The 19,367-nt window shown below is 31.8% G+C and overlaps 1 protein-coding gene across 1 annotated transcript; it reads right to left on the bottom strand.

Moving 5' to 3' along the window:
- Positions 1-2,119: 2,119 nt before the first annotated feature.
- LOC106762701 lies at positions 2,120-5,067 on the bottom strand. Its single transcript, XM_014646737.2, has 6 exons — positions 4,821-5,067; positions 4,554-4,689; positions 4,403-4,476; positions 3,445-3,571; positions 3,064-3,336; positions 2,120-2,626 (listed from the first exon to the last, which is right to left on the bottom strand). The coding sequence occupies exons 2-6, from the start codon at positions 4,671-4,673 to the stop codon at positions 2,357-2,359; spliced, it is 864 nt and encodes a 287-aa protein (XP_014502223.1). The 5' UTR covers positions 4,674-4,689; positions 4,821-5,067; the 3' UTR covers positions 2,120-2,356.
- Between the last annotated feature and the right edge of the window lie 14,300 nt (positions 5,068-19,367).

Here is a 19,367-nt window from a genome sequence, read left to right as displayed (position 1 = left end):
ATACTCCCACAACTAGTTCTCACAACAGTCGTTATATACATCTCTCAACTGACTCAGTTTTACGTAGGGAGTTCAGATGTAGCCTTCGTGTGGTCCATGAAAGTTTCCAAAGTCGCTTCAAAGTCTATGGGTCATTTGGACAAACCTGTCCCGCTACAGGTAAATGTAACAATGATGACATATCATCTAATGTGATGGTTATCTCACCAATAAGAGCATGAGAAGTGTTTATCTCTTTGTGTCATCTTTGAACAAACGCCAATTTCAATCCTTTATCAGCATAATTGCATAGAAGCATTAAAGTAGAATTTAACACATAATTCTAAACAGTGAGATGACATACACCAAATTTGTTTAATTTCTTTTCATGAAAAACCAATTTTATCTTTCCTCAATCCAACTGAAAACAATTTAAACTATTCATCAACCATAAAAAAAAATATTATTAACTTTGCCTTCCCACAATGCAAATAATCGATTCGTCGATACTATCGGTAGAGCTTGTAAAACCACGACTGATCCAGAAAGGAATAACTGAAAAAAGTAGCATGTCGTATCAATGAAGAATTCTAAAAATATTTCATTCTTATAGGATCCAACTCAAATTTTTGTTTGAATTTTTGGCTCGTAACAAAAAAAATTCAGTTGGGTTTGATTAATAAAGGGATAGAACTTGGTGGTTCTAATTCTAATAGGAAAANCAAAAGCATCGAGCTTTCGTTTCTTTTTTATTTGGAGCATTACTCCCACAATATTATTAACTTTGCCTTTTCACAAATGCAAATGTAACCTGGTCAGCATAGCTGTCATATGGATCTCTAAGATATCCAACAACTTCATCTTTTTGGTAAACAAAATATTTGTACTGCTTAATAACATCATACTCATTAACACTGCAACTTTTCCGGCTTTACCATGAGATGTCATACGTTTCTTTCTAACTTCAGTCTATGCAGAATTGTAAAGATACCTTATGTTCTTGTCATTTTTATAACAAATTTTTTTTTGAAAAAAAAGTATTGAAAACAATACACCTAACAAGTAACTAAATTTAAAGATAACAAATAAACAAAAAAAGAACACAAAATAAATAAAATAAAATAAACTACCAAAACCATAAGCCATTAAAAATAAATTTAAAAGATATATATATATATATATATATATATATATATATATATATATATATATATATATATATATATATATATATATATATATATATATATGAGGGGAAGAGGGTGAAAAATGAGAGAATGTGTGTTGTGGGAAGCTTTGGCGATGAGGTGAGTCTTATGAGGAAGTAGATATAAGAGAGAGAAAATAGGTTTTAGGTTTTTAACCCAACCAAAGATCAAAGGGTATTTAGAAATATTTGGGGGTGCAGAAAGAAACTTCTGAGGTGGAGGAAGAAAGCACCTGTGATTTTTTATTCATGGGTTTGGTTCATGTGTCCCATGTTTTTATGGCTAAAAAGATTTGTGGTATGCTGATGCTTTTGCACACCAATTTTACAAAGAAAAGTTATATATGTTGCAGAAAATGTTTAAACTTTTTCTTAAAAATTATTTATTGATATCTCTTTGTGTATAATAATAATAATATTTCAACCCAAAAACATATGTTAATGTGGAAAGTCGAAATCTTGTAACTTTTAGAAGAATTCTGAAAACTTTATTCTTTTAGTTCGTTACAAAATAAATGAAAACTTAATTTATTTCTTATTAATTTTCTTTTTTAATTTATTTTTAATCTTGTCTAATAAAAACTTTTTTTTCAAGAAAAGGAATTACATCCATAATATCAACAATGTTAACTGCGAATAAAAAAGCAATGTTTACTAAAGTGAACAGAAAATATCACGGAAGATTACATTCCAAATCATCATGGCCGAGGATATTCCGGGTAATTTTACTCTAAATCGCATAACTTCCCCTAAAAATCCTATCTAACAATAAAACAAGAAAATAATGTTAACCTGTCATTAATTAACGGTTCCGAATTAAAAGATTTAGTGATAAAACCATGTTTATGGAAAAAATTACGAGATATTATTGCATATTGTACCGTTGGCATAGGTGTACTCATTCAAACCTAGGCATTCATTCACACTTCTGAATCACAGAATCAATTAAACAGTTCAAATCACTTCATTAAAAGCAAACACAGGGAAGCACAGGATTATGGACATACAACCAATTAGCATATGGTTCTTTTGGTCAAGACATCATCAATAAACCTAAAACACCAATTCCCAAAACCCAGAATACAAGGTCAAATAATATAATAACACATCCCCACTAAAAATTAATTAAAACAAAACAAGACAGTATGAAGATAAGTTAGACCTAATAAATTATACCAAGGCAATGCTGCTCTCACCACCGGGTGGCTTCCGTACGCCACCTAGGTAGTCTCTTGCTTCTACCTTTCCATCAGCAAAGATGTTGCTGCCACTCATCTCTCGTAGTTTAGCCCCACTCAATGATTTCTCAGCAGATGAGGGTGGCACATCACCTTTGAATATGTCATTCCCAGAAAGTTCTGCATATTTCTTGTCATAGATCTTCTTTGCTGTTTTCATTGGTTCCCCAGCAGCGTTGGTTTCGCTTTGATCTCCATCGGCCTGTATACCAAGATAACACAAGCCACTTATTTAAAACGCCCAATGATAAATGCTAAACAAAAACATCATTCTATGCACTATGCATGAAGAACATCAACTCTACTTCCTTGTAAGATCATTGCTTAGTGACATGTTTGTCTAAAAAATGTTCGATATAAATATATTTTGTTTTTGCCCCACCAAGCATAAGACCTAATCTCCTATACTGAAGGCAAATGGTGGTGAGTTCCCCACACCAAACCATTTTTTCTTCACTCAATCTCTTGCTAAGGGTGAAGAGTGCTTGCCACTCATGCCGAACAGAGTTGATTAACATATGCACTCTTTGCCCTTGTGTTATTGAAGTATCCAAATTTTAAACTTCTCGGGAGAGTGATAAAAATATGAAAAATATTCACCCAAATAATTCAAGGTTAGCAACTTAGAGTGGTGCATACATGACGTTCTCCAATGCCTATGCTCCCTTTTAACTCAAGTATGCGAGGAGTTATTGGACTGGGTTTGATTTCTGGTGGTGGAGCAAATATGTCATGACCGCTGAGCTCCTTGCACTTCGCATCAGAAAGTTGCTTTTTCAATATAGAGTCTTCACTTTCCAAAGTTCCACTTAGCTCACGCTGCTTGGCCACCTCAGGCAAGGAAGTTGGTTTTTTAGGAGAAATACTCTCCTCGTCACCAAAGGAGATATGGCTGATTCCAGCAGTCACTTGCTTTAATTCAACAGTGAACAATAAAGCTCCAAGTTAGCAAAATTTAATGACTGACAACATGTAAAAGCATCTGTGTTCCCGCATGTTTAGACACACAAATATAAGTACCTGATACATACGCACTCCAGTCTTATTTGGGTTCGTACTGCCCGCTTCTGAGGGATCGTCTTCTCCATTGGCTACAAATATTCCACTACCAGTTATCTCCTTCATCTTATACTCCGAACAAGGCTTTCTGGAAATTCCACAACTAGATAATTTCAGGCGCAACACAGCAAAGTTGATCTAGGATTCATAATACTGCCTCCCGTCCTTTTAATAAGGACAGGAAGAAATATGATTAAAAATTTAAGGAAATCAATGCTCTGTGTTATACTTCTCTATTTTCAGGCAACCTCCAAGACTGGAACAAAGGGAAAGGGGGATAAAAAAATAGACGAATAAATAGCGTTTTCTTCACTCTGAGACAATATATAGTTGGAACTTTCAGTGATATGACCCGTTTCCACAAAAGAGTAATAATGGTAGCTCACAAAGTGACGGTGAGGAATTAGAACACAGAATATGAACGTGCTAGAGTTGTGGGTTTTGCAGGGACAAGAGCGAGAATGAACATGTCTTGAATTTAATTTCTCGTCACTATTTAAAAGCAGTCTGATGTTGTAAATGTGACTTCCCCACACGAATGGTTAGAAATAGCTCAAATTATCAGTTCACTTTCTAAAACAAAGAATAAGACGTGGTGAAAATCAGAAGGAGCAAGAAAGCAAGGTTCAAAGATAGATCCGATCATCCAAATCCAACAAAATCAGTCAATCTCATTCGCCCCTTTTTCAAACACCCGCTTCAATAATAAAATAAGATTGGGACCAAAAATAGAAACAAATTATTGATCATACATCAATGACAGAAACAAACGGTAAAATATATACAGAGCAACACACAAATTGTGCATATCTTGGAGAAAAAAGAACTAGCCCCTTTTGAAATTTCAAAACAAGACCAAATGGGTTAAAAGTTTTAATAATAAAAAAAAAATTATGAGAGAGAATGGACTAGATCTCACCGTTTGTTTAAGCTCTCGACTTCTTCATCGGTGACCTGACCCCCAAATACGACCTTCCTGATCCCATCGGACGGCTGAAATTCCCCAATAGAAGAAAATTATAAATAAAGAAGTTTTAACAGGAGAGAAAGAAGAAGGGTAGAAAATATACCTGGTGAGAACGAGAGGCGGAGGAAGGAGGAGGTGGGGAATCAGAAATAGGAGTTTCCGACCAAGTAAGCAGATCTGCGGTTGAAGTGTGTGGCTTCCTCACCGGAGTGCTTCTCTCCATATTGCCGACTAATGCCCTGCTCGACCAATTAATCAAACCTTGTTAGCTATCACTCATTCCTCCATCCCTCCATCTCCAGTCTACAAAATCTCCCAATAAAACAAAACACAAGAAATGACAACAAAAAAATGGAAGGGGGGACCGTGCCTGTTCCTGGGTGGCCGAGGTCGTTATGTTAATCTTCAGCCAACAAATGACGACGATGACCTCCCGATCTCCAAGATTCTTTTTGTTTGCTCAATGCAAGAGAGGAACACACCAGAAAGTAAATTTATTTATATATATAAGGGCAGGTAATCTTAATGGGTAGAAAAAGAGATTGGTGTGTAGAGTAGTACAAACAAAGTAGAAGCTACTCCTCTTCTGTTTCAAAACAAAGCAATCGCCAACCAGGCATACACACTTTCTTATATAACCCTTCCGTTATCTTTCTTTCATTTATTTCAACTTTTTTTATTTTTTTTTCAAACTTTCTTGTTAATTACCATTCACACACTCTCTCTTTTTGAATCTCAAACAACAACCCTTGTACATTTGTATTTTGTAACTAGGGACTGTAAGCATGTGCGCCGCATGTACCGCCACATGTCGGTTGTTACAAGGGAGCACAGTAATATTACTTCTTTGCCCTTATCTCAAATGCTACCCTTTTTTTCTTTTGTTTCCCTTCTTTAGAAAATCACCCACCCACTTTGTGATGCGATGATGATGAACCCTATCGATCTTACCTTTTTTTTTTATTATTATTTTGGTACTAAATTTAGTCAAAGATTAACCACATAAGGGAACTGCTACGGAAAAGCATTGATGTAAAAGGGAAATAATGTAACATTTATGGATTTGATTTACCAAAAGATCATGTCATAAACATGAATTTTTGCTATAAAAGAGATGGAAGTGAAAATTAATCAACTTTATTCGAGAATGGTAAGTACTGTTTTGAGAAGAATAAGAGTGTATGTGGGTGGTCTTAGGGTTGTGGGCAAATTGGCAACTAGTGGGTTCTACAAAGAAGCAATACACATTCCATGGGATCAGATATCTCGTGATGTTCATGTGCAAAAAGTCAAGGCCTGCCAACTAATCTGTGACTTTATAAAATTTTATTCTTCGAACAATGGAGGGAGAGCCATTCAATCAAGTGAGTTTTTTTTTTCCAGAATTGTGAGATTTAGCTTCAATTCTCTTTCATTATATTTCACTGAATCATAAACCATTCGTGGGACAGAAGCAAAAAACATGAAAAGGTTTCACGTGTGGCAAATGCCCATCTCTCATCAACTTTGTGATTCATAATTATCGACTCCATGTTAGCAAAGATCAAAATCCCCTCCTCACATGCTCCCAACACAACTTTACCTTTTCAGCTTTTCTCTTCCTTCTTTGGAAAATTTTCAGTCCAGACTACAATTAATAAATTTAGTAAATGACAATGGCAGGGTATTTTCGTCTCTCAATATAATTTAGGTGATTGTTGGAATGTAACGGTATCCAACCTAAATAAAGTTATCCGTTAGAAAGCAAACTCCAACCTGATGCTTGTAGCACTTATTTCACAAATATTTCAAATTTTAAAATTCTTTTGTAACTCAATTACACAAACCTCCTTTCCACGCTTCTCTTTTATGTTTTAAAATGTTGTTTAGGATGAGGGTGAAACTGATGTGTGTTTTTTTAAGATTTGTTTATAAGTTTAAATTAAGTAAAATACTTTTAAATCTCTTTGTGTATCTTGAAATTTGATTTTATCCTATTATTTAAAAATTTAATATGCCTTGGGAAGTGTTACTTGACCTCTTTTATTCTTAACCCCAACTTTAAAAATAAATGTGGAAAAGCTACTCTTATGCTCGTTTTATTTTATATTTACCTTTTAAAATTAAAATGTGCTACATAATTAAAAATATTATTATATTCGCTACTAGTTTTTAAAGATTATAGATAAATATCTAATAAACTAAGATAATAAATTTAAGAAAAATTATATTTTAACACCATTTAGACACTGTATATGTGTCAAAATGTGGTTGGACGATTTCAAATTAAAAAAAGCTGAGGCAAAGGCATAATTGAAAAAAAAAACCAAAGTTTTTTTTTTTAATTTGAAATCGTCCAACCACATTTTGACAAGTGTGCAGTGTCAAAATGGTGTCAAAAAATTAGTATTAAAATATCATTTTCCTAAATTTAAAGCCTTTAGTATTGTTTTAAAAAACAAATAAGAAAGATACACAAAAACTTAAATTATAAAAAAGTTTAGTATTGTTTTAAAAACAGATAAGAAAGACACATAAAAACTTAGATTATAAAAAATTATTCATAAAAATCAAGGAGGTTATGTTAAACACTATGGTAGATCTAGGCTAAAACTGACCAAGTTGCTGTAGACTATGATTGACTTTTTAAAAACCATAACTGACTTGTTTAAGATTATGACTGAGTAGACTATGACCGAGATTTTGTAGACTGTGACCGACCTATCAAACATGACCAGGATGTTGTAGACCATGACCAACTCGGTTTGTCTTTAAGATAACTCAAAATATTGATCTAAGAGTCTTAAAGGTCGACCTTGAAGCACGACAGGTTGTTCCTAAAGAAGTAGAGTTCGATAGGTGACGCAAAACGAAAAGTTACTCCATCAAAATCGTTGAACACTGAAGATAAAACCCCAAATTTACTGGTGTAGCCTTAAAGGTTGCTTGTTTTAATTTTGTTGACTTCGTTCATTCACTTGGAGCATCCTTTCGACCATCGTTTTGTAACATTTCTTCACGCAATTCTTCGACCATTCAAATCTCTTGTCTACTCATCGAATCTTTCTCCTATAATAGGTATGTTTCCTTCTTCTTCCCCTAATAAAGCCTATGGTTGTCGCCACTCCTTGGTAGCTAGGGAAGTTATTCTCGTGAGTGAGGATTCTTCCTCCTCTTTTTCTAGCGAGAGAATTTCCTTCTTGAATCCCATTGGTCCCACTCTAGTGGCCTCCTCGAGGGTTACGTCTGGTGCTCCACTAGGCAAGAAGAGGAAGGAAAAAAAAAACAAACATGGGTTGAATCTCCTTTTGTGGCGTAGGGTGAATGATTGGCTTTGAATGACCGGTTGCCCAGGTATTCCTAGATCATGAATGAGGTTTACTTCTGTTCTTCCAAGCTCCTTACCGAAGAGAGGGTAGATTAGGTTATGGCTACTTTTAGCTTTTGTGGTGATGGGCTCATTGTCATTCCTTGTTCTTCTATCGATAAGGTGTTCTTCAGCTCTAGTGAGAAGGAGAACAATTTTGTTTTTATATACCAATATTTTAGATATTTGAATATTTCTTTTTCGTTGTCTACCTTTGAGAGTGACTTGTTAACCTTTCTCTCAGTAGGCCCTAACCAACTTCATCCCAACAATTGGGGTTTTGTAAAGTGTTTTCAGATCTTCTATAATTAACTTGGTATAATCCCTACTTCTAGAATGTTCATGTAATTTTATCAAATGAAACATGGGGCCAAGGTGGGTTACGTATCGCTGAATGGTGTTACCTATTGTGGTTTCTTATTCACAATGTACAATCAATCCTTTAAAAAATTCAAAAACAAATTCTTTAAGCTTAAGGTCTCATCTGTTGATTCCAAGCTCAAACACCTTTTATTGCCTGGTACCCACGCACCAAGGTTCCCTTTATACTAGTCTTATCCAAAGAAATTTAAATTGGTACCTAATAATCTTTTTAACCTTGAGGAAAAGTGGCTAATTGCCCAACTTCCTCGGCCTATCAACTGTCAAGACATGCTTAGCGTTCCCCTTGCAAAGGACCTCAAGGCCTTGTTCGAGGATATTATGTCGTCCAAAGATTTTGATTGTAAGACTTGGCGGACTGTCGCTATGAAGAAACAGAGAACCAATCTTTTCAAGTTGATTTTGTGGGGGTAGAGTTACGCTTAAAGTCCGCTTATTAACATCGTATCAGAGCTAGATTAAAGCCTATCATAGTGATATTTGTTGTTTGTTGACCATACTGTTCCATCCGCTATTGGATTGTTATCGGACCACCCATTAATGTCTACTCTCACGCTTGAGATGTATATACCTCGACATCAGGGAGTGTGTTGGAAGTCCCAAATCGACTAAAGATAAAGTCAATTTAGAGTATATAAATGGATGCAAACCTTACCTTCAAAGTCAGTATTTTGGGATTGAATTAGACTTAACATCTACTTCTTAACAATAATAAATAAAACTGATTTATTCTAATTATTATTAATATAATATTTTTAGTAAATTTATAAATATATATTTTTAAAAATAATTATAATTATAAAAAATAGTTAAAAATTTAAAAAGTAAAATAATTAATAAAGTAATTTAAATTAATAAAGATAAAATGGATGGTAAGATGTGCACACTAAGTTACTAAAAACAATTTCATTTATTAATTAATAGTTAATAATAATAATAATAATAATAATAATAATAATAATAATAATAATAGCCAAATACGTAAATAAATAAATAGAAAATATTAAACTTGAGATTTCCCTGGAAAATTTAATGTCCATAATAAATTATTTTGAAATTGAATACTTTTTTGGTAAATAAAAATACCTAAACCGATGTTGCCACCTTTCACACTTTTTCAAAATATATATTCTTTTGAATAGCTTATATATTCTTTCATTTAGAAATATATTTAACATTATCATTCTTTAAAATATATCAATAGTTGATAAAGATCAACACACTGAATCCGAGCAACCATACATCCAATGATTATTTTCCATGACCTGATTCAAAATAAAAGTGATTCCTTTTCAGGTTTTGGAATCAATAGTTTATATATATATATATATATATATATATATCCTGCATCTTGAATCCTTTGACCTCCATCCATTTAGCCTTGCTGAGAGGTGTTTATAATTTGGTGTCATCTAAGAAAAATAAAATTATCTATTACACATTGAAAGTATAGGTTTTCATGATTATTATTAAGAAATTGAGTTTTAAATTTAATTTAACCCACGTGAGAGTAGAATTAATGGGTGGTTCGATAGTGGTCCAATAACAGATGAAACAGAATGTTTACATAGATTTCGTTAAGATAAATTCCAACCATGACTCTCATATCATATTAAAAAGTGAAATTTTAAACTTAACTTAATTTTATAAAATCAGTTTGTAAAATGAGGTTACGTTCACTTATATATTATAATTTAGTCTTATATCTAATTGATGTAGGACTTTTAACTATCATTATATGAAGCTTGTGATTTGGATTTAGATTAGTAGCAATTTAGGCAAGGAAAGATGGAGCAGAAACCATGCGTGAAAAAAAATAAGACATAATGTCCCACACTTTAGTGCAAACCTAACTTGAAGCACACCCAACCAACACAATGGAAAGGACGATTCCTTAAAGAGGCCATAAGGTGAGTCTTCTACTAGGTTTTTATGACTCTTCATTTCCTCCACCATCTACCCCAATTAAAATAATACTTAAAATTCTCATATTATGATGATATTTAGATAAGAAGAAACATATAATTGAACCGTCATGTTTAAAATAATATATATGACAATTAATTAGCATCATTTTCATCTTAGCACTGTTTTCATTTATCTGCAATAAAGATTTGCCAGCTGGTGAGCTTTCATCCTAATTAACTGAATAACTCCCCTCCGAGTCTGCATCAGCATCTGGTAGTGGCACCAGAAGAGCTTGCTCAGAATGGCAGCAAAATTTTAAACAACATTTCTCAATTTCTTAGCTGGTAAGCATTATTTGTATATATTTTGGATTTTACTATTCATTGCATCGGCCAATAAACTGCATTTTATTTTTATTTTTTTGGAAAAACATATACAGCCATCTGAATTTATCATTCTGGCTTACACTAAGGAAGAAGTGATTCCAAGAGAAAATAGAAACTACAAAACTTGTTGAGGAACGTTGTTTTTTAAAACCATAAATTACTATTATATATATATATATATATATATATATATATATATATATATATTGAATTTAATCAACAATTTATCCTTCAATTCTGTTATTGATTTTCTTTAGTTTAATAATTACAAATAAGTTATTCATTAGAGTTATGATAATAAAAAATAGAATAAGGGATACAAAAGTAAGCGTATTTAATGATTTATCATAGCTAAAATTTGTTGATATTATTTCTTTAAGATAAGTGAATTTATGTTAATAAACTTATAAATATTTACTGATGTAAATCTGGACATGTTTTAAGATTTATCGTGGATATAGTTTGTCGAAGTATGCTTTCTAAAATAGATCAATAGCCCAAAATTCACAGACATTTGTTATGTCTAAGAAATAGTTTCCATTAGCATTACAAAATTCACTGAAGACCACCACACACCTCAAAGGCTGCTTTAAAATTATTGAGTCTGGAGAAAGTGCAAGATGCAAAACATGCAAAAAGAAGAAGTGAATTTCATTAGTAAGTTTTAAAAAACCTTCACATTTCCAATCTCCAATAAGCAATTAAGAAAAGAACATAAAGTAAAGATGTCATCGTCGATATAATATTGTACTATGTGAAGTTGATGGTCAACTCGAAGCACTAGTTGGAATTTCCTATGTCTAGGGAGCCAGAGAAACTCTATTTAATTCATTATCCGACTTGAAAATTTGAAGATTTTACCAGTATTATCAACCCTATTTAAATCTACTGAGAGAGAAAGTGTGTAAGTCACATATTTAAATCCACCACATATATCAAAATGAAGTTGAATGATCGAACTTAAATATTAAAAGAGTTAGATAGCATGTTGAACAAGAAGATAGGGCTAGTTGCTTGTGGTCCTCCATGCTTTAATTCAGAGAGAGTATCATACTAATCTATATTTCAATTTTTGTTTTTAATATATAGTATTGCTTAAATGTCATGATGAGTTACACTCATTTCAATTGGAGTACAACAAAGAGACTGCTAAAATTTGTACTAAACTAAAAACTAGTTTGTTTAAATTAAACTGTAAAATAGTTCAGAGAAACTGAACCAAACTATTTTTTGTTTTATCAAACTGAATCGAACTGTATTGTATTGTATTAAACTACAATATAAACTAAACTAAATTATACTAAATTGTACTAAACTACAATATAAACTTAACTAAACTATATTAACTGAATTGTAAACTGCACTAAATTTATTAACTGATTTTTATATTTTCACTTAAACTTAAGATTTCCACTCAAGAATAAATATCAAAACTATGTTTTTTTTTTAATTTTATTTTCGTTCAAACAAATGACGTTTTTTTCAAAATTGTTTTCTGAAAACTTAAAAAGTAACTTAAGCCATACAATTTTGTGCTTTAGGCTATTTTGTTTTGTTCTTTTTCATTGGTCTTTAGAAGATTGCATGAGAATTTTATTATAAATGTAAAATAAATATTAACACCTAGTAATATTTAATTTAATTTAAATTAAAATTTTATTTAATAACTTTATTATTAATATATAATTAATATTATTCTTATTTATTTCTGATGTTAACTTTTTTGTTATTATAAATAACATAAACAAATATTTTGCCTATGAAAGATAACATTGAAATAATAAAACTGTGTATAAACGTTAACGTAAAAATAATAAAACTTTTAAAAATAAATAATTTTGAAATAATGACTTTAAAAATTTAATGTGTGGAGAAATAGATAGAAAAGTAATTAGAGAATAATAATAATTAATTATGTNATGGGAAATTATATNACNGAAGTAAGAGTTATTAATTATAATATATGATAAGACTTTACACGCATTCAATTTAATATGTGAGTATTTCAAATTTAAATATATATTATTAATGTGTTTTAATGAATGTTATATTGAGATTTAATGGTATATACAAGTGTCTTTCTTGAGATGTGAGAGGAAGATGAGAGGGAGTGATGCATGAGAAGAAGGGCTTAAAACACACTTAACTATGGTTAACTGAATCAAAAATTTCTTAAGTTCAAATTTTAAAAACTGAACCATAAAACAATATATTTAAGTTATAGTAAAAATGGATTAATTCTTTTTTAGTATAATATAGTACAGTTAACTATAATACAGTGCAATTCAGTTATTTTTGTCCAGTCCTAGTTGGGGGTATAGGTTTAATATAATAAGGCAACAAATGGATAAAAATACAAATAGTTGAGTTTTTTTTGTTGGTAATTTGTTTATTGGGAATTGTACTTATTTTTATTTGTATGCACATTTATATATATATATATATATATATATATATATATATATATAAAAGTAAAATAGAAAAGTTATTAGTTAATAAATTAATAAAAGATAATATTTAGAAAATTATAGAACATATATATTTATGAGTGTAGTGATCATATTAAGATCACCTTAGACCTTGGGTAGAGATATCTTGTGTGTAAGGTTGAGATCATCTCAACCAAAACTACTATAATCACAAGTGAATAGAGATCATACTAGTTCGAGTTTGCTAGCATTATGCCAAACTTTAATGACATAATAATAAATCTATATGTCTCGTCTTTACGATGAGCTCCAAATGTTTGTCTATGAAACCGAGATTACTTACAAGATTTGGTACTTCTCAAGCAACTGAAGGATGAGAAGATGATCCTGACAATGAAGGTTAAAGAGGTCGAGACGAATGTTGAGACCCTTCAGAAGGAGGTGTCCCTCCTGAATGAGAAAACTATTAGTCTCAAAGTAAATGTCATCGTTTAGACGAGAAGGATGCCAACCTTATTGCTGGTGGGTTGGTCACCTATGTCACAGGGTTCGAGAAAGCTAAGAGGCAACTAGCTCACATCTACCTTGAGCTAGACTTGGACCGATTTGACATGGGTAAGGATGTGATGGATGAAGTCCTTGTTGTTGACATAAAGTATTCCCAATGATATTGAAGTGGGCGAGCAAGTTGGTGCTTGAGCTGAGGGATTGGTTGTCGAGGCTGTTGATTAGGCTGATCGATTTTCTTTAAATAAGGCTTTGTATTTTTCTCGAGATCTTTATGAACTTTGAGCTTTTCCCATACCTTATAATTGATGTTTGTGTGTAGCTTACTTTTACTTTTTGTTCAAATAACTCATTATTCTTCGTTTAAGTAACTTTAGTGTCTCGTTTAAAGGGCTTTTAATGCTATTATCTAAGTAACTCTATTTCACTCAAGGTTTTTCAATTATTGTTATTGTCTAAGTAACTTAATGCCTCCTCTAGAGGACTTTTAATTAATGTTACTTGTCTAAGCAACTTAATGCCTTGTGTAGAGGGCTTTAAATTAATGTTGTTGTCTAAGTTATTTGGTGTCTCGTCTAAAGGACTTTTAATTAATGTTACTTGTCTAAGTAACTCGGTTTCTCGTCTAGAGGGCTTATAATGTTATTGGGTAATTCGGTGCCTTGTTTAGAGGGCTTTTAATTAATGTTACCTGTCTAAGTAACTCGGTTCCTCGTCTAGAGGGTTTTTAATTAATGTTACTAGTCTAAGTAACTTTATGCCTTACCTAGAGTCCTTTCAGTTGGTGTTATTGTCTAAGTAACTTGAAGTCTCGTCTAGAGAGCTTTTAGTTAATGTTACTTGTCTAAGTAACTTAGTATCTCATCTAGAAGACTTTTAATTAATATTACTAGTTTAAGTAAATCGATGCCTCAACCTTGTGGGCTTTTAAAATATAATGCACAATTATGAATTGAAAAGAAGATTTTTATTAGAAAGTAAAATGTGTCTCATTAAAACCCTGGTCAACAAAACCTAATTTAGGAACAAAATCAAGATAAAGGAAAAAAAGTATACACATTCTCAAACATTTAACTATTATACATTTTAAATGCATGACATTTCATGTTTTTGGAATAAACTTTCCTCTAAGCTCCTCTAGCTTGTAAACATAATGCTGAAGAAAGTCAACTATGTTTAAGGTTGGACATAATTAACTTAGTTATAGTAAACATATAGGATAATCTATACTATTCTATATTATAAAAACTAAACTCTTTTTATAAAAATTGAATTATACTTTTTTTTTTAGTTTAGTTTTCAAAAAGCTAAACTTTTTGTATAAGGGTTTAGTTAACTCTTTCAACCTCTCAAGTGTATTTTAGTTTTGTCTGAAACTTTTACTTACTTAATTGTTTAGCTCTTTTTTTTACTTTTTCAAACAACACAAAGATAAGAAAATAAGAAATAAAAATACATGTCAGACTTATCTTTTTGAGATATATATATATATATATATATATATATATATATATATATATATATATATAAAATATCGACAAATAAATAAATATTTTCTTAAATTTTTTTAAAAAGTTAACTTAAATAATTATTAAAATAAAATAATATTATTAAATTTATACACTAAAATTGATTATATATTTTAAAAGAACTAAATTTTATTAAATAGTAATTATATTATACGAATCGGTTATTATTTTGTAAATTAATAAAATTAATTATATCATGTATAAATTTAAAATCTTCCTAATGTTAATTATGTTTAATAGTTTACAATTTAATCTATATAAACAAATTTATACAAGGTATGCAATTACATATTTTATTTAAGAATTATGTTTTGAAACTGCTTAATAGTTGAATATCAAATTTAGTACAGTTTTTACTTAACCTCAGTTTTTAAAAATTAAACTCTAAAACACTAAGTTTAATTATTATCTTAAGTAGTTCAACATTTTTTAGTTTAGTATAATATAGTTAGTTATAGTTTAGTATAATTTAATTTGATTTGTCCAACTTTAACTATGTGATAGGATCCTTCTTAGAGGGTTAACTTGTCTTTAATTTTGTCTTTATGTGCATTGCCGAATATTTCTCAGATTAGATCTCCCTTCTGGAAGGATATTTCTGAACTCCAATGTTATAGCATCGTGCCACTCTCTACTTGGTCGCTACTTCTCTTATGCGGGCTTCTTCTTGGACCTTTTGTATAAGGTCTAGCTTGACTTAGAGATTTTCTTCGTTATACATTTCGTCAAAGTGTTTTCAGTGTCAGGAAGTTTCACTAAGCTCTACTAATATCATGACATCAGTGTTATAGGTTAGTCACAAGGACGTTTCCTTCGTAAATGATTATGGGGTGGCCTAGAGACCTTTATCCCTCCCTAATTTCTCTTTTAACTTTGTGAGGATGACTTCGTTGGCGGATTTAGCCTACTTGTTTGCTTGGAGGTGTTCAACTAATGAAAGTTTATGTTTTAAACCAAGCTGGCTTATGAATTTTTCGAAGCCAACATCGACGAATTGACAACCGTTGTCCCTGAGCATGTAGTGGTCACCAATGCCAACAAATGATGTTCTACCAGCAAAACTTTTGAACTTGTTGGGTCGGGATGGTGGCCAGTGGTTCTGCATCTATCCATTTAGTAAAATAATCTACGAATACGATGAGAAACTTGACTTACCCCTTTGTTAGTGGTAAATGGTCTAGTATGTTCATTTCCATGTGATAAATAGCCAAAGAGCAGCTATGGTGTGCAACTGTTAAAATTTTGGCAAGTTTACCAATTCATTACAAGTAGTAAATGGAAGTTTCAAATATCATTTTCTAAAGGGATTTGTGTCTGTTTGTCTAATTATAAGTTAATTTACCCATTACAACTCCAAATACAAATAATGGTAGGAGTCATCATGATATAAACAATTTGTATACACTGAAATTATAAAAATTGTGAATAAATTAAGTTAAAAGCTTCATTAGGATTGCATTTCATGTATCAAATGATATAAAAACTCTATACAATATATCTTTGTTTTGTTCAAACATCCACATAATAGGCATACTAGTTAATCTCTTATCAACTAGTTCTAAATCTATATGTCAAATTATTAATCCCTTATTCAAATTATCATACAATTTGCATTAAGTTCAAATGTTTAGAATGACCAAGTTATTGAATCTAACCCTAGATCCCAAATCACTTAGTTGTTTTATTTATGTCCAAGTTTCAATTCATTTCCCAATAATTAGATATTTTTAGATATTATGATATTCGATCATAAACAATCATAAGGTAGATAAAACATATAAATGAACATAGATTTTATTGCATAGGAAAATTACATCAATTTGAGTTCATTACATATCCAATCCTAATAAAATAGGAGTTTAAGTACTCCTACACTTCGATAACATACAAGTTTGATGGAAATTGATGCTTGAATGGAGTCTTGATTCCCAATAATCGTTTCTGCCTGAATTCCTGAGTTTCTTTGTGTTTTCCCAACAAAAACTCCATTTCTTTCTTTCATTCACACCTAAATAGCCACTTCCATAAATCAACCACTTGTTGAGCGAGAGTATACATTCGCTAGGCGAGAATAAACCTCTAATACACTTTAAATTGATCTTTCTCGCTAAGTGATAACAGTTCAAAAATCGTTATTTTCATACTTAAATTTGACATTAAACACACCCTTTATGACTTAGAGTTAGCTTGAAATCATGCAATTTGCTTAAGTTAGAGAGTAAGTCAAAGTTGGTTTTCTTGGTTTTATGCTTGGTTTTTCAATGATTTAGCAGGATTCATCAGGAACTGAAAAAAGGAAGTTGAAAAAGATAGGAGTTGGACTTAAGAGAAGGAGGAAGAGTGAAGAAAATAGCAGTTGCAGCTACCGCAGGGTGGTGTACTCTCCAGAGAATCTATGTTAGACGCTCAAGCGACACCGTTGAGGGGTGAAGTGGAATATCGACCTCACCGCCGGGCGGTGGACTCTCCAGGGAATTCTTTGCCAGACGCTCAGGCAGCAGTGCTGAGGGGTGATGTCAACTGTCGAACATACCGCTGGGCGGTGAACCCACCGTCAGGCGGTGGACTATTGGGCTTGGGCCAGTTTCTGCTTCGTTTTAATGAGTTATAAATATATTTGGACGACCTAGCTGGTTTATCTTTTGGCAGAAAAGATGCAGAAACACTCTCTTCACTCCTTGGAGGCGGATTTTGGATGCAGAAGCTCCAATTTATCAATTCTAGGGTTATCTTTTCATACTCTTCATTCTTTTCATCTAGTTTCACCATTATTATGGTGAACTAAACCCCTTTGTTGTTGGGGGGAAACGATGTAATCCTATTTGAAACTCTCATATATTGAAATTCTTACTTTAATTCATATGCTTTCTTTTATCAATTGCTAGAGTTTTTCCTCCGCTATATTTGTATGCTTTGTTTAAGACATTAATCAATAGCATGACCTTTGATTCTATCTATATGGAGACGTATAGTTAGGTCTAGACATGAGGGAACTCTCTTGGTAGCAATATTACCTAGACATAGGGATAGGAGGACCAATTGCCTTAAGCTTCTGTGCGAATTATGTAATGCATGATTAATTGCTAGGGAGACTAGACATAGTAAACTAGTAATTAGGATTAAACTCTAATCACCAAGATATTGGAATTAGGGGAATTTAGAAAGTGGCACTAACATTGATAAAGAAGTAGAATTAAGTGGAATTCGTAAATATATGAGAGTGGATTAGGATGAAATCAAAAACCCCTAACAACATCATTCATCCATATAGTTCAACTGTCAATTGATCAATCTTTGCATGCATGTTTCTTTTCTGTTTTGCATTTAAAACCCAAATTTTCGTTCATTCAAGTATTAAGAAATCAAGAATTCACATGAACGTGTAAGCCTAAGAGTCTATAGGGAAACGATACTCGGACTTACCATTTTATTATTACTTGATACGATTCGGTACACTTGCTGATGTGTTAACACTAACTAAGATAATATACTTGTTGAGCGAATATCTTTCTTCTTAGTTGAGTGAATAGGTTGTGGCTAAGCAAAGATTCATAACAACAAACTCAAATCCTCTTTAAATTTCCATTTTCTTGCATAATATACTCTACAAAAGATCAAATAACATTTAACTTGAACTAAACAAAAAAATATCACAAATCCTCATAAGAAAAACACATATTATATGAATAAATACAAATTTAAGATTAAGAATAAGCATGAATAATAAGTATTAATCTCAATTATCAATAGCTTTCCAAGAGGAACCCGATGGAGTAGGCCAAATTGTTGACACTTTTCACACTTCATGATGTATTCATGGGCATCTTTTATTAATAAAGGCCAATAGTAGTTGACTCTTAGTACTCGCACGACCATGCATCAGACTCTAGAGTACATGTCACATATGCTACGATGAATCTCAACAAGACATATTAAGCCTGCTTCTAATATAGGCACTTGAGTAAAGGTGCGATAAACCCTTTTTTGAATATCTCCCTATTTTACACATTGTAAAATGCCACTTGTTGTCGTATATGTATGTACTTTGCTTTTGTTGAGTCGACAGTGAATATGTTAGTGGTCGGATAACTTAAGATTCGGGCTTCAGAGGGTCGACTGGATGAGGATTCTATGTTGGCCGAATTTCTTATTGTTGACCAATATGGACAGCATGTTGGTCTTGTCGTTTTCTTCTCTTAGCACATGACTAATCTCAAACTCATTGAACTGTTATGAAGGATTTTTTACCATGTAGAAGTATTTTTGCAAAGATGGTCCCCTAGTCTGATAGTTCTCTTTTACCTGGCCTATGACAAGCTGGGAGTCCCTATAGTAATGCAACCTTTTTACTCCTTACTTATTCTCTCTTACTCAAAAGATTTAAACTCTTTTACTGACTCGAGCGTCATACAGTTTTTTGCAAGTGGACAT

This window comes from Vigna radiata, chromosome 5 (assembly GCF_000741045.1).
Source record: "Vigna radiata var. radiata cultivar VC1973A chromosome 5, Vradiata_ver6, whole genome shotgun sequence".
Lineage (NCBI taxonomy): Eukaryota > Viridiplantae > Streptophyta > Magnoliopsida > Fabales > Fabaceae > Vigna > Vigna radiata.
The sequence above is the reverse complement of the archived record's forward strand: the minus strand, read 5'-3'. Positions and strand labels throughout refer to the sequence as shown.

Excerpts from the sequence above, each read along its gene's own strand:
- LOC106762701 (XM_014646737.2), bottom strand. The coding sequence starts at position 4,673 with ATGGAGAGAAGCACTCCGGTGAGGAAGCCACACACTTCAACCGCAGAT. Across the intron at positions 3,337-3,444 it reads CTGGAGTGCGTATGTATCAG|CAAGTGACTGCTGGAATCAG; the intron begins GTACTTATATTT and ends GTTGAATTAAAG. Across the intron at positions 2,627-3,063 it reads TAGGCATTGGAGAACGTCAT|GCCGATGGAGATCAAAGCGA; the intron begins GTATGCACCACT and ends CTTGGTATACAG.